Source organism: Embiotoca jacksoni, unplaced genomic scaffold, assembly GCF_022577435.1.
Source record: "Embiotoca jacksoni isolate LCO1_2020_lvr unplaced genomic scaffold, fEmbJac1.0.p SCAF_26, whole genome shotgun sequence".
NCBI classification, from domain to species: domain Eukaryota; kingdom Metazoa; phylum Chordata; class Actinopteri; family Embiotocidae; genus Embiotoca; species Embiotoca jacksoni.
Genome location: NW_027185377.1, coordinates 738,069 through 760,938, shown reverse-complemented (window position 1 = coordinate 760,938; position 22,870 = coordinate 738,069). Strand labels below are relative to the sequence as shown.

General features: G+C 45.2%; 1 protein-coding gene across 3 annotated transcripts in view; it reads left to right on the top strand.

Moving 5' to 3' along the window:
- LOC138204591 (glutamate receptor ionotropic, delta-1-like) overlaps positions 1–22,870 on the top strand; it is a 335,718-nt gene that overhangs the window by 184,185 nt on the left and 128,663 nt on the right. For 2 of the 3 annotated variants that reach the window (XM_069159924.1, XM_069159923.1), the window contains exon 3: positions 5,572–5,856. The exons of the other annotated variant lie outside the window; for it this stretch is intronic. In XM_069159924.1, coding sequence (XP_069016025.1) covers positions 5,572–5,856 — 285 coding nt within the window. The remainder of the gene's footprint in view (positions 1–5,571; positions 5,857–22,870) is intronic. 3 annotated transcript variants of the gene reach the window in all.

The window sequence follows — 22,870 nt, the reverse complement described above, 5'->3', positions numbered from 1 at the left end:
TCCCTCAGCTGTCCCGCTGTGATGAACGACTCTCAGAGACGATCCTGCTCTCTCTAATATATCATTAGCGCTCTCTCTCTCTCTCCGACACACTCCAAGCTCACACACACACACACACAGACACACACACACACACACACACACACACACACACACACACACACACACACACACACACACACACACACACACACACACACACACACACAGACTCACTGTGGATGGGACGTGATGTTTGATCTCTGGAGGTACTGTGAGGAGCAGATTATTTCAGCGAGCCGTTTCTACACTTTATGGGGAGAAAGTCCTGAAACGTCGAGCCGTTCCTTTAAACCTCAGGTGCCCGTTTCATCAGGACGGACGGACAAAACATAAACGTTGATGTCACGTGAATTTACATTTCATTAAAATCTTAAAAACAATTTATCAAAATTAAACAACCTTCAATTTGAGCAAAAATTGCGTAATTGTATAATTTTTGCAGGACTCGTGGTCAGAAACCGTCTTCGTCCGTGTTTCACAGCACGTGTGTAGAGGACCTTGTGCTGTTTGTTTTGTCTGAGATGACGTCGCTGCAGTTTCACGCTGCGTTGCTATGGCAACCTCCAACAAACATGTCCGCCTCTTCTTTAGGTGCTTCATGCTGAATGTTACAGAAGAAGCTGAGAAGGACTCAGAGGTGTGCAGCATTATTAGCTTTACAGGTCATTCATTTCACCCCCTTATTAACAGAGACATTGTTGAGAACAAGGGGGGGGGGGGGGGGGCTGTGGTGGTGGTGTAGGGCATTATGGGTAATGGGGCTACAGATCTGTGGAGATAGATAGTTTAATTAAGCATGAGAGAAATTAAGACCCCATCGGCCCGCGTGAAAAATGAGCTGCGGAGGCTGTGTGTGTGTGTGTGTGTGTGTGTGTGTGTGTGTGTGTGTGTGTGTGTGTGTGTGTGTGTGTGTGTGTGTGTGTGTGTGTGTGTCTGTGTGTGTGTGTGTGTGTGTGTGTGTGTGTGTGTGTGTGTGTGTGTGTCTGTGTGTGTGTGTGTCTGTGTGTGTGTGTGTCTGTGTGTGTGTGTGTGTGTGTGTGTGTGTGTCTGTGTTGAGTAGTTAATTCAAATTTATGTATTCCAGTTTATTTGGAAAACTTGACTTTTATTTTTGTGCAAATATAAAATGTGTTTTGATGTTCTGAGATGTTTGGGAGGTTTCATACTTCATATTCAGATTTTGAAACATAAGACAAATAACAAAGTCAATAAGAGTATTGTTTTTACTTTTCACATTTTACCTTTGCTTTTTTTCTTTGGTAATTCCATATTTTCTTGGCATTTCCGTATTCTTTTACAGATTTATTCTTTATTGTGCAACTCCTGTCGCTCCATAATAAGCTCTGTTGACATTAATATTCATTTGGTCTGATATAAACGACTCTCCAGACCCCAGAAGAAGAAGTGAACGTCTCCTCTCCTGCCGTCAGTTAAACCAGAGCCACAGGCTCTCATGTTTTCTGCGTATCACCGATCAACCGCAGCGAAACGAGTCCTCATTCATATGAAAATATGATGCATTAATAAATGATGTGAGGGTTTTAAAGAGCGACGGCGGCGGAGGACAAACAATAATTAAGAAGAACCTTCCTGCTTCGTCTCGTGCCAGCGAGCTGTTCAATAAGTTCCCGCCTGGTTGCGCTAATCCTTTTGTTTTGTGGCGATCTGTTTTCCACCGCCGATCGATTATCTGAATGAATCTCATTTCCCCTCTCGCTGTGCCGCCGTAACATGAAAACAATCCCGTCTTAATTCGGTGTGTGAGGAGGTGGAGGTGAGATTAAACGCGGCGGCTGGATGTTCACGCGTGGCTTCGCTTCCAGATGAACCGGTTTGTATCTGCAGGCCACAGCTGTCAGAGGAACACTGCAGACTTTCACAAGACAATAGGCGACGTCCACATGGCGACGGCCGCTCTGCTGCGGAGGATTAACGGCACATCAAACGGGGCTTCGAGTCCGAGTGCAACTGGAGGTCAGGAAATCCAGTTTACTTCAAACCGCTGCACTCAGTCCACCGACAGACAAACTTTGATTCTGAAGCATGTTGGCGATGAAAGTCGTCAGCTGACAGCAGTACGATCAGACCGGGCCGGACTCAGTCAGAGAGAAGAGGGCTAATTCCATCATTTAGTCCAAACTATACGAGGTTCAACGCGCAAATGTTTCCCCTCAGACACCTCAGAAGGTCCCGGTGGAACTCGATGTTGACAGCCTGACTCTGGGGGACGAATTCACAGTGACACAAAGAAAAACCCAGCTGGTGTCTCCTGACCTGACGCGCCTTCGTTGGGATCGGAAGATGAAGCTCCGCCCCTCTTGAAGCCTGAACGAGTTTTTGTGGAAATCACTGCACGGGCTCAGGAACACTCGGCTGTAAACAGATTTTGTTGGTGAAATCACAAATGTTGGTCCCAGAAACCTGACGTTACATATCAGCTCTGCACATGCAGATATTAGCCTCATGAATCTGTTTACATCCACCACAAATCAATCTCCAAGCACAGATTGCTTTTTCCTGAATTGTGAAGGTGATGCTTCAGTCAGCGCTCCATCGCCTGAGAGGCCTTAATGACGTAAACCCTCCACCCTCCTGCTCACCAAGAACAGCAGTTTGCTTTTGTTTCTCTGAGCTCATTTGGAGGCGAGATATTGATAAAGATCCCACTAATAAGGAGACGGGCGGATCTTTGTCTCTAATGGTTTCTGTCTCCCTCCGTCTGGTCGGAGTCACTCTGTAAGTGCCATTAAGATGCGCGGGGAGTCGCTTCAGCTAAATATTGTGCAGGCTTCATTTAGCACAGATGAAACCGAGAGTCGCTGTGGACTCATAGAGGGAGTGAGTCACGTCGCAGCCCAAATCATTTCTGCCGACTGCTGAGTGAGTTATCCCGCCAGCCAGCGGCGCTGCGTTACCGAGGCCTCCAAACCTATTAGGCCCGTTCTGCTGTGTTGTGCTAATTGGTCCGGGATGACTCGGTGAGTCGGAGTCTCCGGTGCTCCGAGGCTCATTAAACGTGTGATTGTTCTTGTCGTGTGGAGAGAACATCAACGAAAGACGCACGTGATCCGTTCTGGGTCTTCTGTTTAATTGAAGATCAGACCCGCAGCTTCTATTGTCATAGGATGCTTGGGTATATTAGTTTTCATCATTAAAGCTGCACTAATCTTTTTTTTGTATTAGAAATTTGTGAATTGACAGCATGAAATGTTAAATTGGTTTATTCTGCCGACAAACACAGTAAATTACCCACAACTTCTTCATCTGGGACGGGCTCATAATGTTCCAGCTCAACTGGAGAGGATCTCAAAAACATCTTGTGATTGACAGCAGACGTTCGGCATCATAAAAGCAAAACTCTGCTGCACTTTGCTAAAAATATGCGTCTATTTTTAACAGAAGTCGGACAAAAACCCCGTAAAAGCTGCACAGATCAGATCAGCTGGGCAGGAAGTCTGACGCAGGAAAGACATTGAGAATACGGTCAAGTTTCAAAATAAGACAACCTGTGCACACTCCCGCTCTCATATCACATCACTACATCAACATCTACCATCCTGGACAAGAAGTTCACGTTCCTCTTGTTAACAGGCTAAAAAATATAGATATGAAAATAAAGAAACTTCCGCTTTAAAAGATCCATTTTTATCCTGGGAATCATGATTTATTCTACTAAATATGCCTGGAATATTTCATTTAATCCAACATATCTGATTGGAAATGCTCCTAATTGAAGGTAAAAACCCTAAAAGCTTCAATCCTTCACCTGATCTACGGAAGCCCAGAAGGCCAACAAGTGTGTGAGAGCTGAGATAATAAACGTCCTGCAGGTGGATCATCAGCTGGTTTCTCCACGCTGACCTCCGTCCGGCAGCGACGCTGATTTATTTTGTGTTAAATTGACCCGACGAGTCCGATTCCAATCTTATCTGCTGGCCTTCTGGCAAAAAAAAAAAAACATTTCCTAATTTAATACAAGATTAGTCTCTAAATGCTTCAGTGCGAGTTCATTAGCTCCACTTCCACACCAGCCTCGTTCCTCTCATTATCTTCCAGACAATTTTACATTTTCTTGGCGGAGTTATCGCCTCGTCATCGCTTCCCGAAGCCGCCGGATGCTGACGAAGCGCATCGGACGGCCGTTCCCTTAATAAAGATGAATTTGTGTGCGGTTAGAAAGCGTCTGCGTGTTGACGATCCTCCTTTTTGTTCTGAGCTCGGAGACATTCAGCCCGAGTTTCATCCAAGTTGGACTCATCAAACATTCAGCGTGAAGCTCCCGGCCGGTTCCTCCTGTTTGTTCCTGGAAGACCACCCGGCCGCCTGCTGCTGGAGGGTCTCCGTCCCGACGTCTACTGCCCCTCCAAGCATCTCCTGACCTTTGAGTCGGGCAGATCGTCTCCTGCAGAGGGAGATGAAAGACTCCTGAGAGTTTAAACTGCAGCTGCCGGGCGAACGATTGATGCTGAGAAGAGAACGGAAGAAAAGAAAAAAAGAAAACTGGCACTTCAACCTGTAAAATGAAGCTTCATAACGTCCTCAAACCAACGATGACCTCACTGATGGTTGATGGTCGAGGTCAGAGGAGGCGAGGTCAGAGAGGAGGCGAGGTCAGAGGAGGCGAGGTCAGAGGAGGCGAGGTCAGAGAGGAGGTGAGGTCAGAGGAGGTGAGGTCAGAGAGGAGGTGAGGTCAGAGGAGGCGAGGTCAGAGAGGAGGTGAGGTCAGAGGAGGCGTCCCAGCAGGGAGCGATGGTTTATTGTAGGTGTCCACGGCTGTTTGGAGGCCGGCCGGGCAGACGGCAGCAAACATAATGGTTATAAAGGAGATTCAGAGGCAAAGGAAGCAGCAGCTGTTCAGTGATTTGTGAGGAAGAGGAGAAGTGAGGAGTTGTTTCTTCGTCTGGGTGTAAAATGATGTTCGTCATCAGATTTCGATGGTACGTTTTGCTTTGAGACGTTTTGAAGCACCTGTGGAGCCTCGTCAGTTCATCTCTGGAACCAGATCTCAGCTCTTAGTGTCCATGTTGTCGGATGAAATGAAACTAATGATGAGCTCATAACTTCCAGGATGGTTTTATCTCCATCTCCATCGGGAGCTCCGATGATCCCGATGAACCTGGAAGGAGAGAGGCCGTCTGAAACGTTAACCTTTAGCTTTTTAGCCCCGAACCGACTGGATGTGAGCTCCTGTTTAATCACCCCCCCCCCCCCCCCCCCCCCCCCCCCCCCCCCCCCCCAGAGTTAGTGTGGTGGTGGAGAAGTGGGTCAGCGTCGGGGTAAACAGCGGTGTTACCTGTCAGACGCTCCACTAGAGTTGTGATGCTGCAGGCTAATATCCTCTGAGAGGTCAGGACATCGTTCAGCATCGGAGGGCTGCTGAGACGCTGACGTTCACATCCTGATTTTATCTTCATTAAATGACTGTTTAAATGTGTATAAATTAAAACCCCTCCCTCTTCCTCTCTCTCTTCCTCTCCCTCTCCCTCTCCCTTCTCCTCTTCTCTTCCTCCTCCTCTTCCTCCCCTGCAGCCTGCGAGCTGATGAACCAGGGCATCCTGGCCCTGGTGACGTCGACGGGCTGCGCGTCGGCCAGCGCTCTGCAGTCTCTGACGGACGCCATGCACATCCCTCACCTGTACATCCAGCGGCACGGCGAGGGCTCGCCGCGGACCGCCTGCCGCCTCAACCCGAGCCCCGGAGGACAGCGCTACACGCTGGCCGCACGGCCGCCGGTGCGCCTCAACGACGTCATGCTGACGCTGGTGGAGGAGCTGCGCTGGCAGAAGTTCATCATCTTCTACGACATCGAGTACGGTGAGTCAGCAGAGGAGCAGCCGGCCGCCGGGCAGCATCGGGGGAGCGCTGACCTTCCAGTGATCTTTGGAGATGTTTGGAGATGTCAGAAGATGTTTGGAGATGTTTGGAGATATTAGAAGATCTTAAAAGATGTTTGGAGATGTTTGGAGATGTTAGAAGATTTTAATAGATGTTTGGAGATGTTAGAAGATCTTAGAAGATGTTTGGAGATGTTAGAAGATGTTTGGAGATGTTTGGAGATGTTTGGAGATGTTAGGAGATGTTTAGAAGATGTTTGGAGATGTTTGGAGATGTTAGAAGATGTTTGGAGATGTTTGGAGATGTTAGGAGATGTTAGAAGATGTTTGGAGATGTTTGGAGATGTTAGAAGATGTTTGGAGATGTTAGATGTTTGGAGGCTTTTTAAAAACCACTTGTGTAAAATATGGAGAATTTTATCCTCCCTTGTGGATCTGCATGCTGTTGTACCTCCACTGGCCTGACTGTGGCGCTGTTCATGACCCATAACAACATTTAGAAATGCAGAGAAATGACAAAAACTCTGCACAATCTACAGTTTTGTATTTAACGGATGAAATTAGATGCTCAGCGCAGTTTGAATCTGTTTGGTATATATTTATTTTAGCTGCAATATTTTCACCAAACAGTTTATTTTATTGTGCAGATTTTTAATGAACAGGATGTTATTTTACGTATTGATTCATTTTAAACTATAGATGTCTTCATTGATGGATGCGGTGTTAGTTTATCTGCATGTTTGTGGTTTTCTTTGGATGCTAAAACCAGGAAAGATTTTCTCTGCTCCTTCCAGTGGATTAAAACCTGGAATCCCTGGAGGTCCTTTTTCTTTTGGTAAACGTGGATTTCTGAATTTATTTCAGTTTTTTTCATGTTCTTGTTGGTTTGCAGACTTTAAAATTCCTCTTTCTTTCAAGCCAATCAGATTATTTGGTTGTCAGACTGCAGCCTGATGTTGAATCTGACACAGTGTGTTCCTCCTGCTTCTGGTTTCCATCTTTCTTCTCCTTCATGTTGTGACTTCTCACGCGACGCATGCAGACAAATAATTGGAAAAAGCATTAAGGAGTAACCGCCGGCCGCCTCAATGATTTCCCAACGCTCTCCAGCCTCCGAAGGTTTTCCACGTCACATGTTGCAGCAGAAAACTTTCTGCCATCGACTGGTTGTCTGCCGTGTTTGTTTGGAATAGCTCACTCCGACTGTATCTTAATGAAATCACATTAGGCCCGATGGATTTTTGAGTGCAATCGATACGGGATGGTGGCAATTACAATATAAGGGTATAGACCAGATGCAGCATTTAGAGTCTCAGATGCTCTCAGCCGCGGTGATTTAAGAGGGAGTGCATCGGTGGCTGCAGGCCGCCGTCTCAATCCTTTAACAAGCTTTAAGACCAGAGGAAGACAACGCAGGACAACTTTGTGTTTCACCACCAAACCCAAAGTCTTTAAACATCCCGCCGTTCTGCTCTCAACAGTCTCCTGGTCTCAACTCAAGGACGGATTTGGGACATTTGACGTGATTTTTTTAACGTGACCAGATGTCCCTTCTACCAAAAGTATATTTGGAAGCGCTGCATTGCCGGTTGTCCTCTGGTCCCGGTGTCCAGTGGTCAGCTGGTTTTTATTGACGTGTTCTTTCCCTCCAAAACATAATTTGTTGGAGTCTGAAGCTGGAATGAAAATGAGGAACATGTTTGAGAACAAACATGTGGTGAACAGACTCGTTACCTCGGAGTCACTCTCTGAATTTTACTCTTACCGGACGAATTACTCTTAAATTCGTACTTTGAAAGGATGGACTGACAACATCACGTCTGACAGACAGTAATAACACGTCATGTTTGATTGACAGATTGTCTCCGGTGTGTGGTCCTGAAGGAGGACTGATGACGATGAGTCTCTGAGGCGGCGCTCCGGTTGGATTGTTTTTATTGGACTGTTAAAGTGAAGCGGCTTCTTTCAACCCTTCACTGGAGTCTTGTTGGTTTTATGGAGGTTTGAACTTGTTATAATTTGACACGTTTTTAGAATTTTAAATCTCAAACGATGCTTCTGATATTGGCCCCGATCCTTCATGTTTCCCCAGATTTTCTTTGTATGTTTTAAACAAAATCCTTGATATTTTTGTGGTTGTGACTCAGCGCTGATAAAAACCGGTGTGAGGATGTGGAAGAACTCTGACTGCGGCCGGTTTCTCTCTCTGCATCCTTTCACAACAAATGGCTGATGATTTAGGAGGAAATTGATTTTTTTTTTTCTTACGTCTGAATAGAAACTTGAAGTGATGCTCTGCACTTACTAAAAAACAACAAATGAGTTTTTCCACACCAGCATATCTGAGTCACCTCGATGTTTCCCGTTCTGTACTTTTCCTCGGTGAGCTCCTTCACTCTGACGAGTCCTTGAATAACACGTCGTCACGTCAAATCAAAAACGTGAAGAAGAAGAAAAGACAAAAGAAACCAGCGTTTAGTTCCGTACTCGGAGAATTTGCCATCTTTTGAAAGTTCACTGTATCTTCATCTAACCCTCTTCATCGTGCCCATTTTTCACTCTTCATCTTCTTCCTCCTCCTCCCCTCGTTCCCTCCGCACCACCAGCAGAGGCCCATTTATTCAGATTAGAGGCTCATTGTTGAGGGATACGAGGAGCAGATGGGCTTTCTGGTTTGGCTGTCTGGCCGAGTCCACGGCAGCCGGCGGTGATGATGATTAAAGAAGCCGCCTCCTTCCTCCTCCTTCCTCCCAGATCTCCTCCTTCTTCCTCCCAGATCTCCTTGAGTTGTCAGTTTGTACGTTACAGATCAATAGAAACTCAACACTTCCTGTATTTTACAAACTAAAAGCCTTGTAGCGTTTTATCAGAAAGAACACCCCATTAAAAAAGCTTTTATTGTGAAACAGTTGCACGAACATGTTTTGACTATCAGACGATAAAATACCCCCCCCCCCACCCACACACACACACACACACACACACACACACACACACACACACACACACACACACACACACACACACACACGCTGGATTGCAGGATTGATTCAGGGTATCAATATGGCCGCTGTAGCGCGGCTCCGCTGAGCGTGACGCAGCAACTCGGCCGCATCAAAGCTGCAGACTCCAAATTTCACGCCGGCCGCACGTCAGCCGACCAGCCGGCCGCGCAGAAGGACGGATGGACGGATGGACGGATGGACGGACGGCCGGCTGCAGTGCGCTCTGGGAAACGGTGTTTTTCATCAACACCCAATCAGAGGCGGCTGTCAGGCGGAACAGACGGCCGTCCTGCCGAGGAACGCCGAAAAAGACATCGACCGGGAGACTGGAGTGTATACTGTGTGTGTGTGTGTGTGTGTGTGTGTGTGTGTGTGTGTGTGTGTGTGTGTGTGTGTGTGTGTGTGTAAACAAACACTTCCCCTCCTCTTTCTTGGCTGGTGTGTTTGTAACACACTCCCCTACAGAGACCCATAAACTGTGATTTGTGCAGCCGTGCGAAACGTTCACGAGGACACACACACACACACACACACACACACACACACACATACACACACACACACACACACACACACACACACACACACACACACACACACACACACACACACACACACACACACACACACACTATGTGGTCTTTAAAGTCCATGTTGGTGTTTCTGTAAAGACTAATAGAAGGATTTGATGAAGAGGTCAGCGTGTTGCCATCAGATACATTTTCTCATTTTCGATATAATCTTGAATAAATTTTCCACATTTCAGTTCGTATCTTTATTGAAATATTCCTTTTTATATTTTGTGATAATGATATCCATCACCCAGTCGTCCTCTCAGCTCTTCTTCAGGCCAAACATGGTAGCTCAGCCTCATCACTGCCCCCCCCGGAGGTTTACACCGTGATGATCGCCACGGTAACCTGCAGGTGAACCTGTCCCGACCTTTCTCAGGGCTCCGCCCCCCTCGTCTGTCTTTAAACCGTCGTGTACGTTAAATAATTGATTCTTTGACAGTCCGTCTCCTGTCCTCGTGATTTCCTTTTAATTACACAAGAAGTGAACGGATCAACCCCCCCCCCCCCATTCTTACCCTCCCTCCTCCCCTTCACCCCTCATTGGGCTAAAAACCTCCGAGAGGAATGAAAGCGCTCTGAAAGCCACTTTCGGGAACGCGGTGTTGCTTCATCCATATTTAAGGAAAGACAAAACGCTGTTAGACGACGGCTCATCGGTTCTCGGCTCGTTAGCTTTGTTGTGTCTCCGATGGAAACACACAACAGCTCTTCGGTTTGACTTTGAGACCAACACTTAGCTCGGGTGTTTGAATAATCAAGAAGGTGAAAGGTCAGAAAGTTTATAAGATTTAATTACAGCGCACAAGAAAAAACTCCTTTTAATAATGTGGTTTGGCTTTTAAACCTCTTACTGTAACTTTTTCTTATTTTTTCTCATCCTTTTATTTTCTGCTCTCGTTTCCTTCCAGTCTAACAATGTGCAGCAATTTCACCCCAATCTCTGAACTCCTCGACTCAAAGAAAGCCTCCTCTCGTCCAGCTGATCTCTACCCTCTGCTCTTTGATAAGGGTTTTTTTGGCGTGGTCGTCCAACTCACTTTTCCCTTTTTCACTGAACGTGTCTTCGTGTGTTTTCAAGAGTGTTTGAAGCTTTTGAAAACCTTGAAAAAAGCCCCGACCTCGATCTCTTCTTTCTACCGTAACCAGCTTCTGAACGACTGGAGGAGTGTTAGAGAAGGAGTCTCATTACAACTTCAGGAAACTCAGACCTGTAGTTTACCAAATAATCCAGTGAATGCTGCATTTTTATTTAATTCAAATTAAGTTTACAATTAGGAAGATATCAGTTTTGATAAGCGGTAATTATTGCAGTTTTTTTGGACTCCAGTGCGAGACACTCTGTTGTCCTATTGGTCGATATTAAGAAACATGTCATAAGATATGTCAAAGCAGGCAGTTAAAAAAAAAAATATATATATATATTTTCATTATATATGTTTTCCCCCTTTATATGCTTTTAAATTACTTTTTGTTGTTATTCTTATTATTTACAACAACCTTACAACATTTTCACATGTATTTTAATTTTATGTAGGTGTGAATCATTTAAAGCCAAGAGGTTGACCAAACGAAAACCTTGATTCATTTATAATTTTTGGTTTTTATTCCTTTAAGAAAACAAATATACAAACTGCCATCTGTTACAACATTAATTGTCATTCAGTTTCCAAGAAAATATAAATAAACAAAAGAAATGATACAAAGCAAACAGGAAGAGAAAAGAAAAGGAAAACAGCAAAAACAAAACAAAGTAGTGAGTAAGTGGAAGTCGTTTGGTGAACAGGTCGTTAATGTTGAGACGCTGAAGAAGGAGCTCGTCTGCTTTCGAGATGAACGAGTAGAAAAAGGTGAAAATAAAACGTCCGTTTGAATGAAGGCGCGTCCTTCTGTCCTCATTAACCTCGGCGCCGGTAACGTGTGCGAGTGTTTGATGTCCTGCTGCGGATATTATAGTCGTTGATTAATAAGGCAGCAGCGTGTGTCTGGGAGGTCATATTGTGTGGACACCTGCTGCCTCCATATGTAGTCCGCTGATGTCCTCTCCGTCTCTCCGCCGGCGTTTGATGTCTCTATTAAGATGCTCTCTAATTGGCCGCTGATGTCGGCGGCGCAGGAAGAAAGGCGAGGTCGCCGGGTTTGTGCGTCCGCGATAACACAAAGCTCTTTGATAAAGGATGCTGGCAAATATGGCCGCGGCCGGTCGGTGCAGACGGATGAGATATTACTCAGCTGCAGTTCAGACGGATCACCGAACGCAGCTTTTCTTCTTCAAATCAAACAAAAACGTTCAGTTACTCAACACTCGACTCCTCTAATCTCCGCGGATGACATCATTACTTATGTAACATCAACTCGTAAAACTGTTTCCTTTTTCTAGCTCCTGTGTGAACGCACGTGACGGTGAAGGTCGCCTTAGTTCCTGCAGCGCTTCACTTTGGAGACGGAAGAAGGACTCAGTGACTGTTGAAGTCCTCATCTGGAGACGCTAAGAAATGTCCTTTTGGTCTGGGACTGTTTGTTTTGGTTGAATTAAAGGAAATCTTAAAGGTTTGCGATGACACTCTCGTGTATTTATAGAAAACCTTTGAACGATAGCGACCTGGAAGCCGGACGGTGTGTTTGTGTAGGATTGAATTAAATCGATTACAACGTGAAACTGATGATTTTGGACACAATAACCCCAAAAAAATCCAGGAGGTGCAAAAACATTTCACAAAATTTAATGACATTTACAAAACAAAACATTTCACAAAAACTAATTTCACAAGAAACAAAAACATTTGAAAACGATTTCTGTTTTGTGAAATGTTTTTGCATTTCCTGAAATGTGGTTTTGACTCAGGGCCACCGTAGACTTTGGATACGCTCACAGTACGCCTCTATTCATAGGAAGTTTGAATAATATTAACAATTAATATATACGACACGTGCTGTATTCCAACATGTGTGTAACGTTCACATACGTGTCGTCTCCGTGTCTCAGACTTCCTCTGACTCCGGTGTTTCCGTCCTCGTCTCTCTCGCTGCCGTCGGAGAACTCTTCCGTTTAAATCTCTCCGGAAGCGAATGTCAGCCAAATGTCAATGTAAATTGCTTTCAGTCGCTCTGTTCTTGTCTGTAACTCGATATAAAGTCTTGTTGGGGGAAGAAGTTGAGCAGCGGTCAGTGAAATGCCAGAGTTCTTCTGTCCGACAGGCTGAGCACGTCTCGGCGGACGTCTCCGAGTCGTACCTGCGCTTCGGAAAAGAAAAAAAAGTTTGAGAGATTCAGTCTCTTTAAACGTAGTTCTAATTTTATTCACTTTAAAAGTTTTTCTGTCCCAGGTCTCCGTCTCATCTTCAAGAGAACCTCCTGATGGATGTTTTCGTCGTTGCAGACGCTTCTTTCAGATCTCACCTTGATTTAAAAAAAAAAAAAAAGAGTATGGAGATAAGAGTGACGGTTCTTTGAGGCGTTTAAAGGCGTGACACTCGGAGTCCTGAACCCCCGCTGACTGCTGAAGTTCCCCTGAGCACGCCGTCGAGTCGCTTACTGAACAGTTATTGGATTAAAGGATATTTGTTAGCAGCTGACCTTTCACCTTTAGGAGGGAGGCCTCGTGGGTAACCTGGAGGTGACGTAGACCCTCTCACATGAAAGAACATGAGGTTATATTCCTGTAATCAGACTTAAAGTGTCCAGAGAAGTTTGGAGCAGGAAGTGACCATATTTGGACGAGCTGGGGGAGGAGCCAGCTGGTGGATCTGACCGATCTGATCGGAAACCTGACGATACTACGTCCCGCCCACCGATAGCTGTAACCTGACTGCACCACAGGCCTGTCAATCAAACAGACACGCCCCCAAAAACAGGTCTTCTTGAATCTTCTTTTCTAATGAATGAGGGATTATTTTCAGATGGACCTCCAGAAAACTAATAAGAAGGAGTGACTTTAGCTAACAACACCGAGATAACTGATGGACACATTTTATTCACTTTGGATTTGATGAGAGAAGTTGAATGGGAGTCTATGGAGCCGGAGGCTTTTTGGAGCCGACCTCTAGTGGCACTCGCTGGTATTGCAGCTGAAGACACTTTATTACAGTTTTGTATTTCTCAAATACCAAGTCAAACCATTTTCTGACGTCTCCTTAAATTCATTAGAAATAATATTATAAATGTGTGTCGAGTAGATTCTTCCACTGTCTCATTTTAATTGCAGGAGAAAGAGATTTTTTTTAATTTCTCTGGTACAATTAAATAAATATAAAAACCCTCCACACCAATCAGGCTGATTGTCATGTTTTCGGGTCAGGAGGGTGATTCCTGTTCTCGGATGGTTTAATTGTTCCGTTCAGGTAATTGGCTGAACTCGCTGCCTGATTAAATCATCTGCTGGAGCCGGCTCGCTTTTCTTTTTTACACAAACACGTTAAAACTCTAATATTGTCTCTGCAGATGCATTAGTTCTTCATCTTCCCTTTCCATCCTTCATCATCCTCACCTGTTTTTCCTGAGTCACTCAGCAGCTGTCTGCGTATCTCACTCTTCCTCGCCATCTGTCCACCGCCATCATCATCATCATCATCATCATCATCATCATCATCATCCTCTCTCCACATGATCCGTCTCTGTCGGGGAAGTCTGCCTCTTCTCTCGCTCCTTATTGTTTTTCTATAAAAAGAGAAACGCTGAGATGAAAGACTCGCTCGCACTTTCTCTGATTCTCCGCCTCTGATTGGCCGCTCAAAACGGGGCGATGTGATGAGATGTGATGACGTGATGAGAGGGGAAAGCCTCGGATGATGCACTCTGGGTGATGAGGCAGAAGTCGAGCACAGCATCCACACGTAGAGGAGAGAGGATGACTCTGTGTGTGTGTGTGTGTGTGTGTGTGTGTGTGTGTGTGTGTGTGTGTGTGTGTGTGTGTGTGTGTGTGTGTGTGTGTGTGTTTCTATTGTCGTTGATACGACAGTGAGAGAAAATGTGACAAATGCTTTGACATTTGTCTTCATTAAATCCTCTCGGTCTCTCTTTACATAAATTTGCATGTATGTATGTAAATGTATAAAAAGGCCTGCGGTACGGCTCGACCACAGTCTGGATGTAAAAGAGTTCGTAGCTTCAGGTCTGTAAAATGGTTCTGATCCAGAAGTGTCTTCAGCTGCAATACCAGCGAGTGCCACTAGAGGTCGGCTCCAAAAAGCCTCCGGCTCCATAGACTCCCATTCAACTTCTCTCATCAAATCCAAAGTGAATAAAATGTGTCCATCAGTTATCTCGGTGTTGTTAGCTAAAGTCACTCCTTCTTATTAGTTTTCTGGAGGTCCATCTGAAAATAATCCCTCATTCATTAGAAAAGAAGATTCAAGAAGACCTGTTTTTGGGGGCGTGTCTGTTTGATTGACAGACCTGTGGTGCAGTCAGGTTACAACTATCGGTGGGCGGGACGTAGTATCGTCAGGTTTCCGATCAGATCGGTCAGATCCACCTCTGGCTCCTCCCCCAGCTCGTCCAAATATGGTCAATTACTGCTCCGAACTAGCAAGATGGTGACGGACAGAATCTGACCTGGAGGATTCATAACAACCGTTCAAAGCGTGTTTTTAACGTGGCTGGCATCGTCGCGACGTGTTAAAAACATGTACATAAACAGAGGCGGGTTATATGACGCAGGTCATGTGACCAATGTCTGTCGACGGACGTAATGAGGCAACTAAGTCCCAGAAGTTTACAAGAGGATGATGACAACGTTTTTCTTTAGGATCTTGTTTTTGCTAAAGCACGTGACGCTGAGACGCTTCCCTCTAGTGGACAGGCGGCTGTATTACACCCTTTGACAGCGTTTGCTCGGCTCAGGTGCTGCAGGTTTGGAGAAGCTGCTGTCTTCTGCCAAACGAGGTTAAATGAACCTCCGCGTGACTCGTCTGTTTTTCTGCTTCACACTTTACATAATTACAGAAATCTTCACAAACCCGGCTGCAGGTCGTCTTATGTACATGTTCTTAGTAAATCCTACAAACCTCATATTAAATATTATTTTTCTTATCAGCAGTCAAACAAATATTTATTTTCCTCCTCCGAGCTTCGTGTTTTTTTTCCTCGACTGCTCTCTTCCTGTTTGCCCCCCCCCCCCCCCCCAGCTCTTCCTCCATCCCATTTCCTCCCTGAGACTGATGCAGCAGGACGGCGTTCACTTCTCTGCTCGTTTTTTTCCCGTCTCGCTTCCTTTGAACAGTCGAGTCCTTCTCGTCTTTGTCCCGTCTCTGAAAGGACGAAAAACGTTCAGACGTCAATTTCTCAGTGTCGCCCGCGTTCGCCTCAATCACGCCGACCGTCCGCCTGCTTTGATTCTCCCGTCCATTTGCATCGCCCTCACTTCCTGTTCTTGTCACAGATCGATGGCTGTGATTGGTCAGGACGGGGAGGATCCTGGGAAGAGAGTCTGAAACATATTGAGCTGAGAGGCTCTGCTGAGTTTCCTGCATATTGTTGTGTTTAATGATGTCGCTGCAGACGTAGAGACGATCATTCACTGTGAACTCAGATAATAGAAACTTCTTCTCGTCCAGTTTAACAGTCACCTCTCTGATGTGCGCCCTCTACTGGACGACCAGCACTGGTATTACTGCGCTTTCTACATTTCTTTTAAAAGTCCCTCCAGGAAATCGCAATCGCAATATTTAAGTTATTGTTTGAGCAAAATGTCCACTTCACGTTCCTCCAGCCAGAAACGACGTCTTCGGACATTCTGCACTAAAAATGTTAACTGTTCACGGCCAAATATCGGACTTTAAAATCTTTCAAATCCAATGCTGGGTTGTTTCTGTCTTCATTATTACATATGCGTCATCTCCGTTGACCTCCGTCTGAGCGACCTTGGCTTCCTCGTCTTCCTCGTCTCCTCCTCTTCCTCTGATGTGGTCTGTTTATTCTATATGCTCGTGTACCTGCTGAGCGCTCAGCGCCAGCGTTGCCGTGTTGACAGTTGCCGGCGGCGAGGAGAGGAATTAGCGTCCGCCGTGGATGCGGCGCCGGGGCGAGAAAAGCCTTTTTTTCTCCTCCCGACACGTCGTCCTGCTCGGTTTGAAGGCTGCTCGGAGACAGCTGGGCTTCACGGGGACGGACGGAGACGTGCGAGGCTCAGACAGACTGCAAGTTAAAAAAGAAAAGACGGAAGAAAACTCAGGAAAGTTTTGACAGACGGAGTCACAGGACAGTCAGGCTGCACGTCAAGTCGAGTTACTAACAGAAGATCCACGAATATAACAAACAAATTAAACACAAATAGATGCAACGAACAGGACAGTTGGTTATTTAACGTGTTAAAAAATGTGCGTGAGTCGACTTCTGATGTCGTGATCACCGAGGCGGAGACGGGAGGGTCGAGTTTCAGGAGACAGAAAAACACGTTGTTTTGTTTGTTTAAGAAAAATCAAATCTTATTCTTTAAATAATAAAATCACAGACTTTAGTTTGCAGAGAAGGCGTGAAAGAAACATTTTGAGTTTCACGTCACTGATTACAGAGACAAGCAGGCAGATCTCTGAAGATCAGATGGAGAAGAAACATTTCAAATGAAATCCTTTTACAGAAAGCCAATGAAGAGACTCTAATATGTGAGAAATATAATCTTTCCCGTTAAATCCTGTCAGTACTCTCGCTGCAGCACTTTCAATCAAATGCAGCCTTTTTTTTTTAAGAGTTATTAAGACATCCTGATAATAAAGAATTGCAGGAATCCAGCTTTGAGGTAAACAAATGCACCAAGTGGTTTTTTCATCATCACTCTGCAGCACGATGTTTCCTGGATCTGACAATCAGGTGAAAGCAGCAGTCTGAGAGGCTTCATTTAAGAGTTAAAGGACAAATCCTGCTCAGAAATAACTCTGAGGTTCTTCATTGTGCTGCTGTCATCAAAGAGTTTCTGAGTACAAATGTCTGAATTTAAAAGAAAGTCACAGCTCATCCAGATCTCCTAAACATGCTTGAAGTTTGACTAACGGATTGGTTTCTGATTTTGTTGATTAAATATAGCTTGATATCATCTGTGTAGAAACGGACCTTGTATGTATTGCATCCTGATAGTGTCACATGGAAAAGTATTGTTCCTATTTCAGAACCCTGTGGAACTCCACGACTATGTTTTATTTGCGTAGAGGAGTCATTGAATCTGTGATTTAAACCAACCGATCGATGTCAGTGACTTTAATCGACGACATGTTTCCATCTCTGTTGTGATTTTAAATCAACAAATCAATGCAACGGTCTTTTGAAGCGCTCTTCTGTTTCATAAAGAACGGGAACCGTGTTTGTTTTTGTGCAGAATAAAAGTTTGCAAAGCTGCTTCGATGGAAACATGCTACTTTGTTAAAAAAAAAGAAAAAAAAAGCCCCGCCACGCTTGTTTGTGCCTGCAGGACTGATTGTCTTCTCCAGTTCGTCTCACGCTGGCTGCGACGGCAGCTTAGTGATCATCAAACCCACGAGAGACACGACGTCCCACTGCGGAGAGGACGAGGGAGTCGCATCAGTTAATGGGACCACCTGCCGTCCCGCCATCTCCCCTATTGGTGTGTGTGTGTGTGTGTGTGTGTGTGTGTGTGTGTGTGTGTGTGTGTGTGTGTGTGTGTGTGTGTGTGTGTTCGTTCACATGACACCAAACAGCTGCTCTGGAGGCGCCGACGTCAGCACGCAGGAGGGACGTGATGCCGGAGACGAGACGGAGAGCTCGAGTTGACAGAAGCTGGATTATCCTGAAGCGGGTTTATTTGGAGTTTCGTTATGTTAGCGGGAGCAGCGCTGTTGGATGTCGATGTGGATGAAACGTCCAGAAATACTCCGACGGAGAGGGAAAGAAGTGCAGAGTTTGTTCACTGATGTAATCGAGTATTTATTTGGACCCTTTGTCGGTCTGAAGTCGTGTGATGTAGTTATCCGTGTCACGACCTCACATCCTGCCGCGGCTAACAAGCGCTAGCAGTCCGTGAGCTTCCAGCTCAGAGTGACGGATGTGTCGGATCTTCCACTTGTTCTGCAGATTTTCACCGACGGAGCTCCTCGTCCTCTCCGGCACGGCGCATCGATCGCGACTGAAACCAAAGCAAACCGGCGGATTATTTCCGCGTGTTTTTCCCCGGCGTGTCGGAGGTGCTGCAGCAGCACAGCGTTGAAAGACGTAAAAGTTAAACGCCGAACGAGAATACAGAACGACCGATCAATCGAAGACAAATCGCTCCGGCTTCTTTCCATTAATTTACCCGGCAGAGATCGTCTCCGGAGCTCAGCGGTCGGGTTTGTCTCCGGAGGCCTCGCTGCTGCTACGAAGATCCTTTATGAGCGAGCGTCTGCTGCGATAACACCGGAGCGCTGCCTCCAGGTTTCTCCTCACGGCTCACACACATTACACATTGTTGTGGGGGATTTATTAGTATTACAGACATGTTCCCATTAAAACCCCTCTGAGATTTGTGGGATTTAAAAACATGAGGCCGACCTGGCGGTGATGTTTCTGAGTTTAAACTTCTGCAGCTCACACAGTAGACTATATTAAAGTGGATGCAGACATCTTTTGGGGAATTTTTCTGGTAAAATTATGAATTTAATAAAGACAAACTGTTGCCTGGGACCAAAACAACCTTCGAAAGAAGGTTTTAGTTTAGATCACATCTGCAGATCTTCATTATCACATTTAATAAGTGTTCTTCTTATCTTGAATTCACCTGCGTTACTCGGGCAGTCGGAGGAGGAAGAGGAGGAGTTCGGTGACCTTTCACCTTTATTTTATAAATTAATTTGCTTTTATCAGTGTGCGGTCGGACGTCAACACGAGGCTCATATCTCACCAGACGGTGGTGCGAAGGCGGCTTTAACATATTCAAAACCTCATTAAACTCGGTCAGTCGTGGCACATTTTTTTTTTGTATTTTAGTAGTTTTGGGCGTAGGCGTGGCCAAATGGCTCCCTAGCGCCCCCTAAACTAGTCCCCGAGGCTACTTTCACCTGCATGTATGAAATTTGGTGGACATATCTATCATACCCAGATCTATAAAAAAGACTCTTGGCACCATGACGTAAACTCAACAGGAAGTCAGCCATTTTGAATTTAGTGGCTACTTTTGGCGATTCGCACGTGTTGTGCTTCAGAATTCCTCCTACAGAATTTATCGGACGGACTTTAAATTTGTTGAGTGCAGTCTTAACATGTTTGGGATGAAAATGTATTTAAAGAATTATTTTCCGTCAAACGGTGTGTCCGTGCCGTGGCGGCCATTTTGAGCATTTCGCCCTAAAACTTATAAATTGCTGTAACTTTGATGAATATTGTCCAATCGTCCTTAGACTTTTCATGTTTGATAAAAGTGCCGGTCAACATCTACATGGTCAAATTCAGTCACAGTAATAGCGCCACCTGCTGGCAGACAGGAATGAAATGTTTTCGGTTTTCTGGTGTGTTTGACGCAGGTAAAACGGATCCACCCCAAGTCAGAAAAATAAGCTCTTCATATTTCTTATAGGCGAGGGAGGGGTTGAGGAGCGGCGGTGACTCAGCGATGGCAGAAGCTGATGTCAGGTCGGGCCACGCGGCTTTTTAAAACCTCTCTGAGCTCCACTTTTAGATCCAGCATCCTGTTTGTGAGTCCGTGTTCAGCAGAGCGACCCGCCGACGGAGGCGAAGGAGGCAGCAGAGCGAAGCCGCCGACACACGACTCGTCCGGAGGCTCTCACGGAAAACAGACAAAAATATTTCCCGCCCGATGATGAATAAACGCCGAATCTGGAGCTGCGAGATTAGTTGGATCGTCTTCGTCATTGAGAGCTGCTGCTCCTCCTTCTGTGTTTGTTGCCGTGGTGATTTGTGTCTAGTGTCTCCTCCTCTCCCTCCGAGAGGTCCATCAGGTCACGCTGTCGAGCAAACAGTTTAAGCTGCATTTTAGATCCTACATGGCAGAAAGAGTCTGAATCATCCCGATGTGTGGCCTCCTCCTCCTTCACTCATCCTGTGATGACTTCAGTCTTGTTAGCCCCGCCCAGAACACCTCCCCGAACAGGAAGCCGTCCGGGTAGCATCCTGTTCAGATCCCTTCAGATTAGAAACGTCTGTAAACACTTCACTCAGTTTTTTAACTGAATTTCAGCCTCTAAACGGATGTTTTTTTTCTGCCATCTATAACATTAACGAGAATATCACCAAGAACACGTTACTTACAATTTGTTCATGAATTCAAACAAAAAACAACAAAAAAATTTTTTTTTAAATGCGCCACGAAGCGTTTCAGTCGGTTTCCTGATGAAGTCCCCCCCCCCCCCCCCCAAAAAAAAAATCTTCTTTCATTCAGCAGAATTTCCGGCCTCGGTTTGTTTGCGTAACTCAGATTAGTAGATAGATTTGAAAAAGAATGACGTCCATCGAGGGAGGAAACGGACCGGAACCGTTTCAAACCTTCACACGGATCTTAATCTCGGAGTCGGCGGAGCGTCGTGTGCTCCGGTTGGAGGAGAGATGCCTCCGTTGTTGCATCAACTGTGTGAACGGGGAGCAGCAGGGTTACTCAGAGCTTACGCAGCATTACACGGCTTATGTTTATCGCTGAGAAAATACAGAACAATACAGAAACAGAGCCGCTGTCTCTCACATAATCCGTCCGAGAGGCAGAAAGTCAGCAGCTTGTGTTGAAGTGCTGCAGGATGAGAGGAGGAGGAGGAGGAGGAGGAGCAGGAGGAGGAGGAGAACGAGGACGAGGAGGAGGAGGAGGACGAGGACGAGGAGGAGGACGAGGACGAGGAAAAAAGTCTCCCTTCAGAAGGTCATGATCACTCGATACGATACCGGAGGAAAGTTTCAGCATCGATGAGCCGACGGGGATCGATCGCTGTTGAAGAACACGAATATCAGGAATAGATTTAATACAGAAAACATCCACAGATTTTAAAAGTAACGATCGGGGAGGAGTTTGTCCTCGTCTGACCTCTCAGCGACGGGCAGGATTACACCTGAAACACGAGAAAACAACATTTTAAACACTTCGAGTTCATCAGTACATTTAGTTTTGACACCAAAGAAAAGAAACATGAGATGGAAATTTAAAAAGTTTCATGTTTTCGAGACATGACGGCTGAATTTGTCTTTTCATGTTTCCCTAATCTTAAAGGTTCAGTGTGTACACCAAAAATTTAAAATATTTGTCGATCATACTAAATATCCGTCTCTCATTGTTTCAACCATAAATTAGAAAGTTTCCTTTTGATGAACAAACTAATAATTTTCAGTTTGTAGAGAGAATTAAAAAAAAAAACATTGTTTACTTTTCAGTGTTGAATAAAGATTTAAGCAACTTCAAGTTAATTAATACGCTTAGTTTTGCCACCAAAAACAAAAAAGGTGTAGGTTGGAAATAGATGTAACAAATACAAGTTTTACAGTTTCTGTAGTTTCTCTCAAACACTTTGGAGGATGTTGTCACACATACTGTAAATCATAATATTCTGTAGCTTTACCTTCTAAGAATTGTATTAAACTACCAAAAGGTCGTTTTCCTTTTCGTATCAAGACTTCAGAAAGTATTTTAGGACATCATTCAGTTGCTGTCACTACAGAAGCGTTTTGCTTTCATGCTTTCAGGATTTTCTCTTCTCGATTTCTCACAAACTACGTTGAAAAAAAAAAGAAGTCTTAATTACATCATGTGAGCAGCGGTGAGCGAGCAGAAAACCAATTAGAGGGGCTATCAATCTGCTCAGAGGCTCAAGTGTGCCGGCATCAACATAATTACACCCAATAGATTCATTTTTTTTTTTACCAATGACTCCATTTAAAACCCAGCGACATAAATATCACAGAGTTTGGGAAAGATGGTGGGAAGCGGCGTTAAAAAATGATTACCAACAGTAATATACATGAACTCAGAAATCAGATAAATAAAATATAGACATTAGCTTATATCAGAAGTTCTTCGAAGTGCTTTTATTAAATCACAGATTTCTCATTATTTCACCTGAGTGAATAAACCGTCCTGAAGTGAGTCTCCCGAGCCGAGAGCGCCATCACCACCGTCGGTTGGTGTGTATCCGCCCGCCGGCGTAATACGTCTTAATATCATTTAATAAATGTATTCGGCAGATATCGGGAGACCACATTAGAATAAAATTGCTTCAATTTAACATGGTTAGACCGTCCCCACCGCTTATCATCTGCATGCTCACGCAGCGTCCATTGATCATGATTGGTGTAGATAAATGGGGGGGCCGTTCGGGGGGGTTCACCACAACACACTCCGGAGAGCGTGAACGGACCGGAGTACCCGACGCCAACGACACCAACCAGCCACAAGGTCGGGTTTCTAAATAGATCTCACCTGGATTCTCACACTTTCCTCTAAATGTTTTACTTCTGAACTGAACGCCTTCTGCTCCGTTTCCAGTGTTTTTGTTACCAA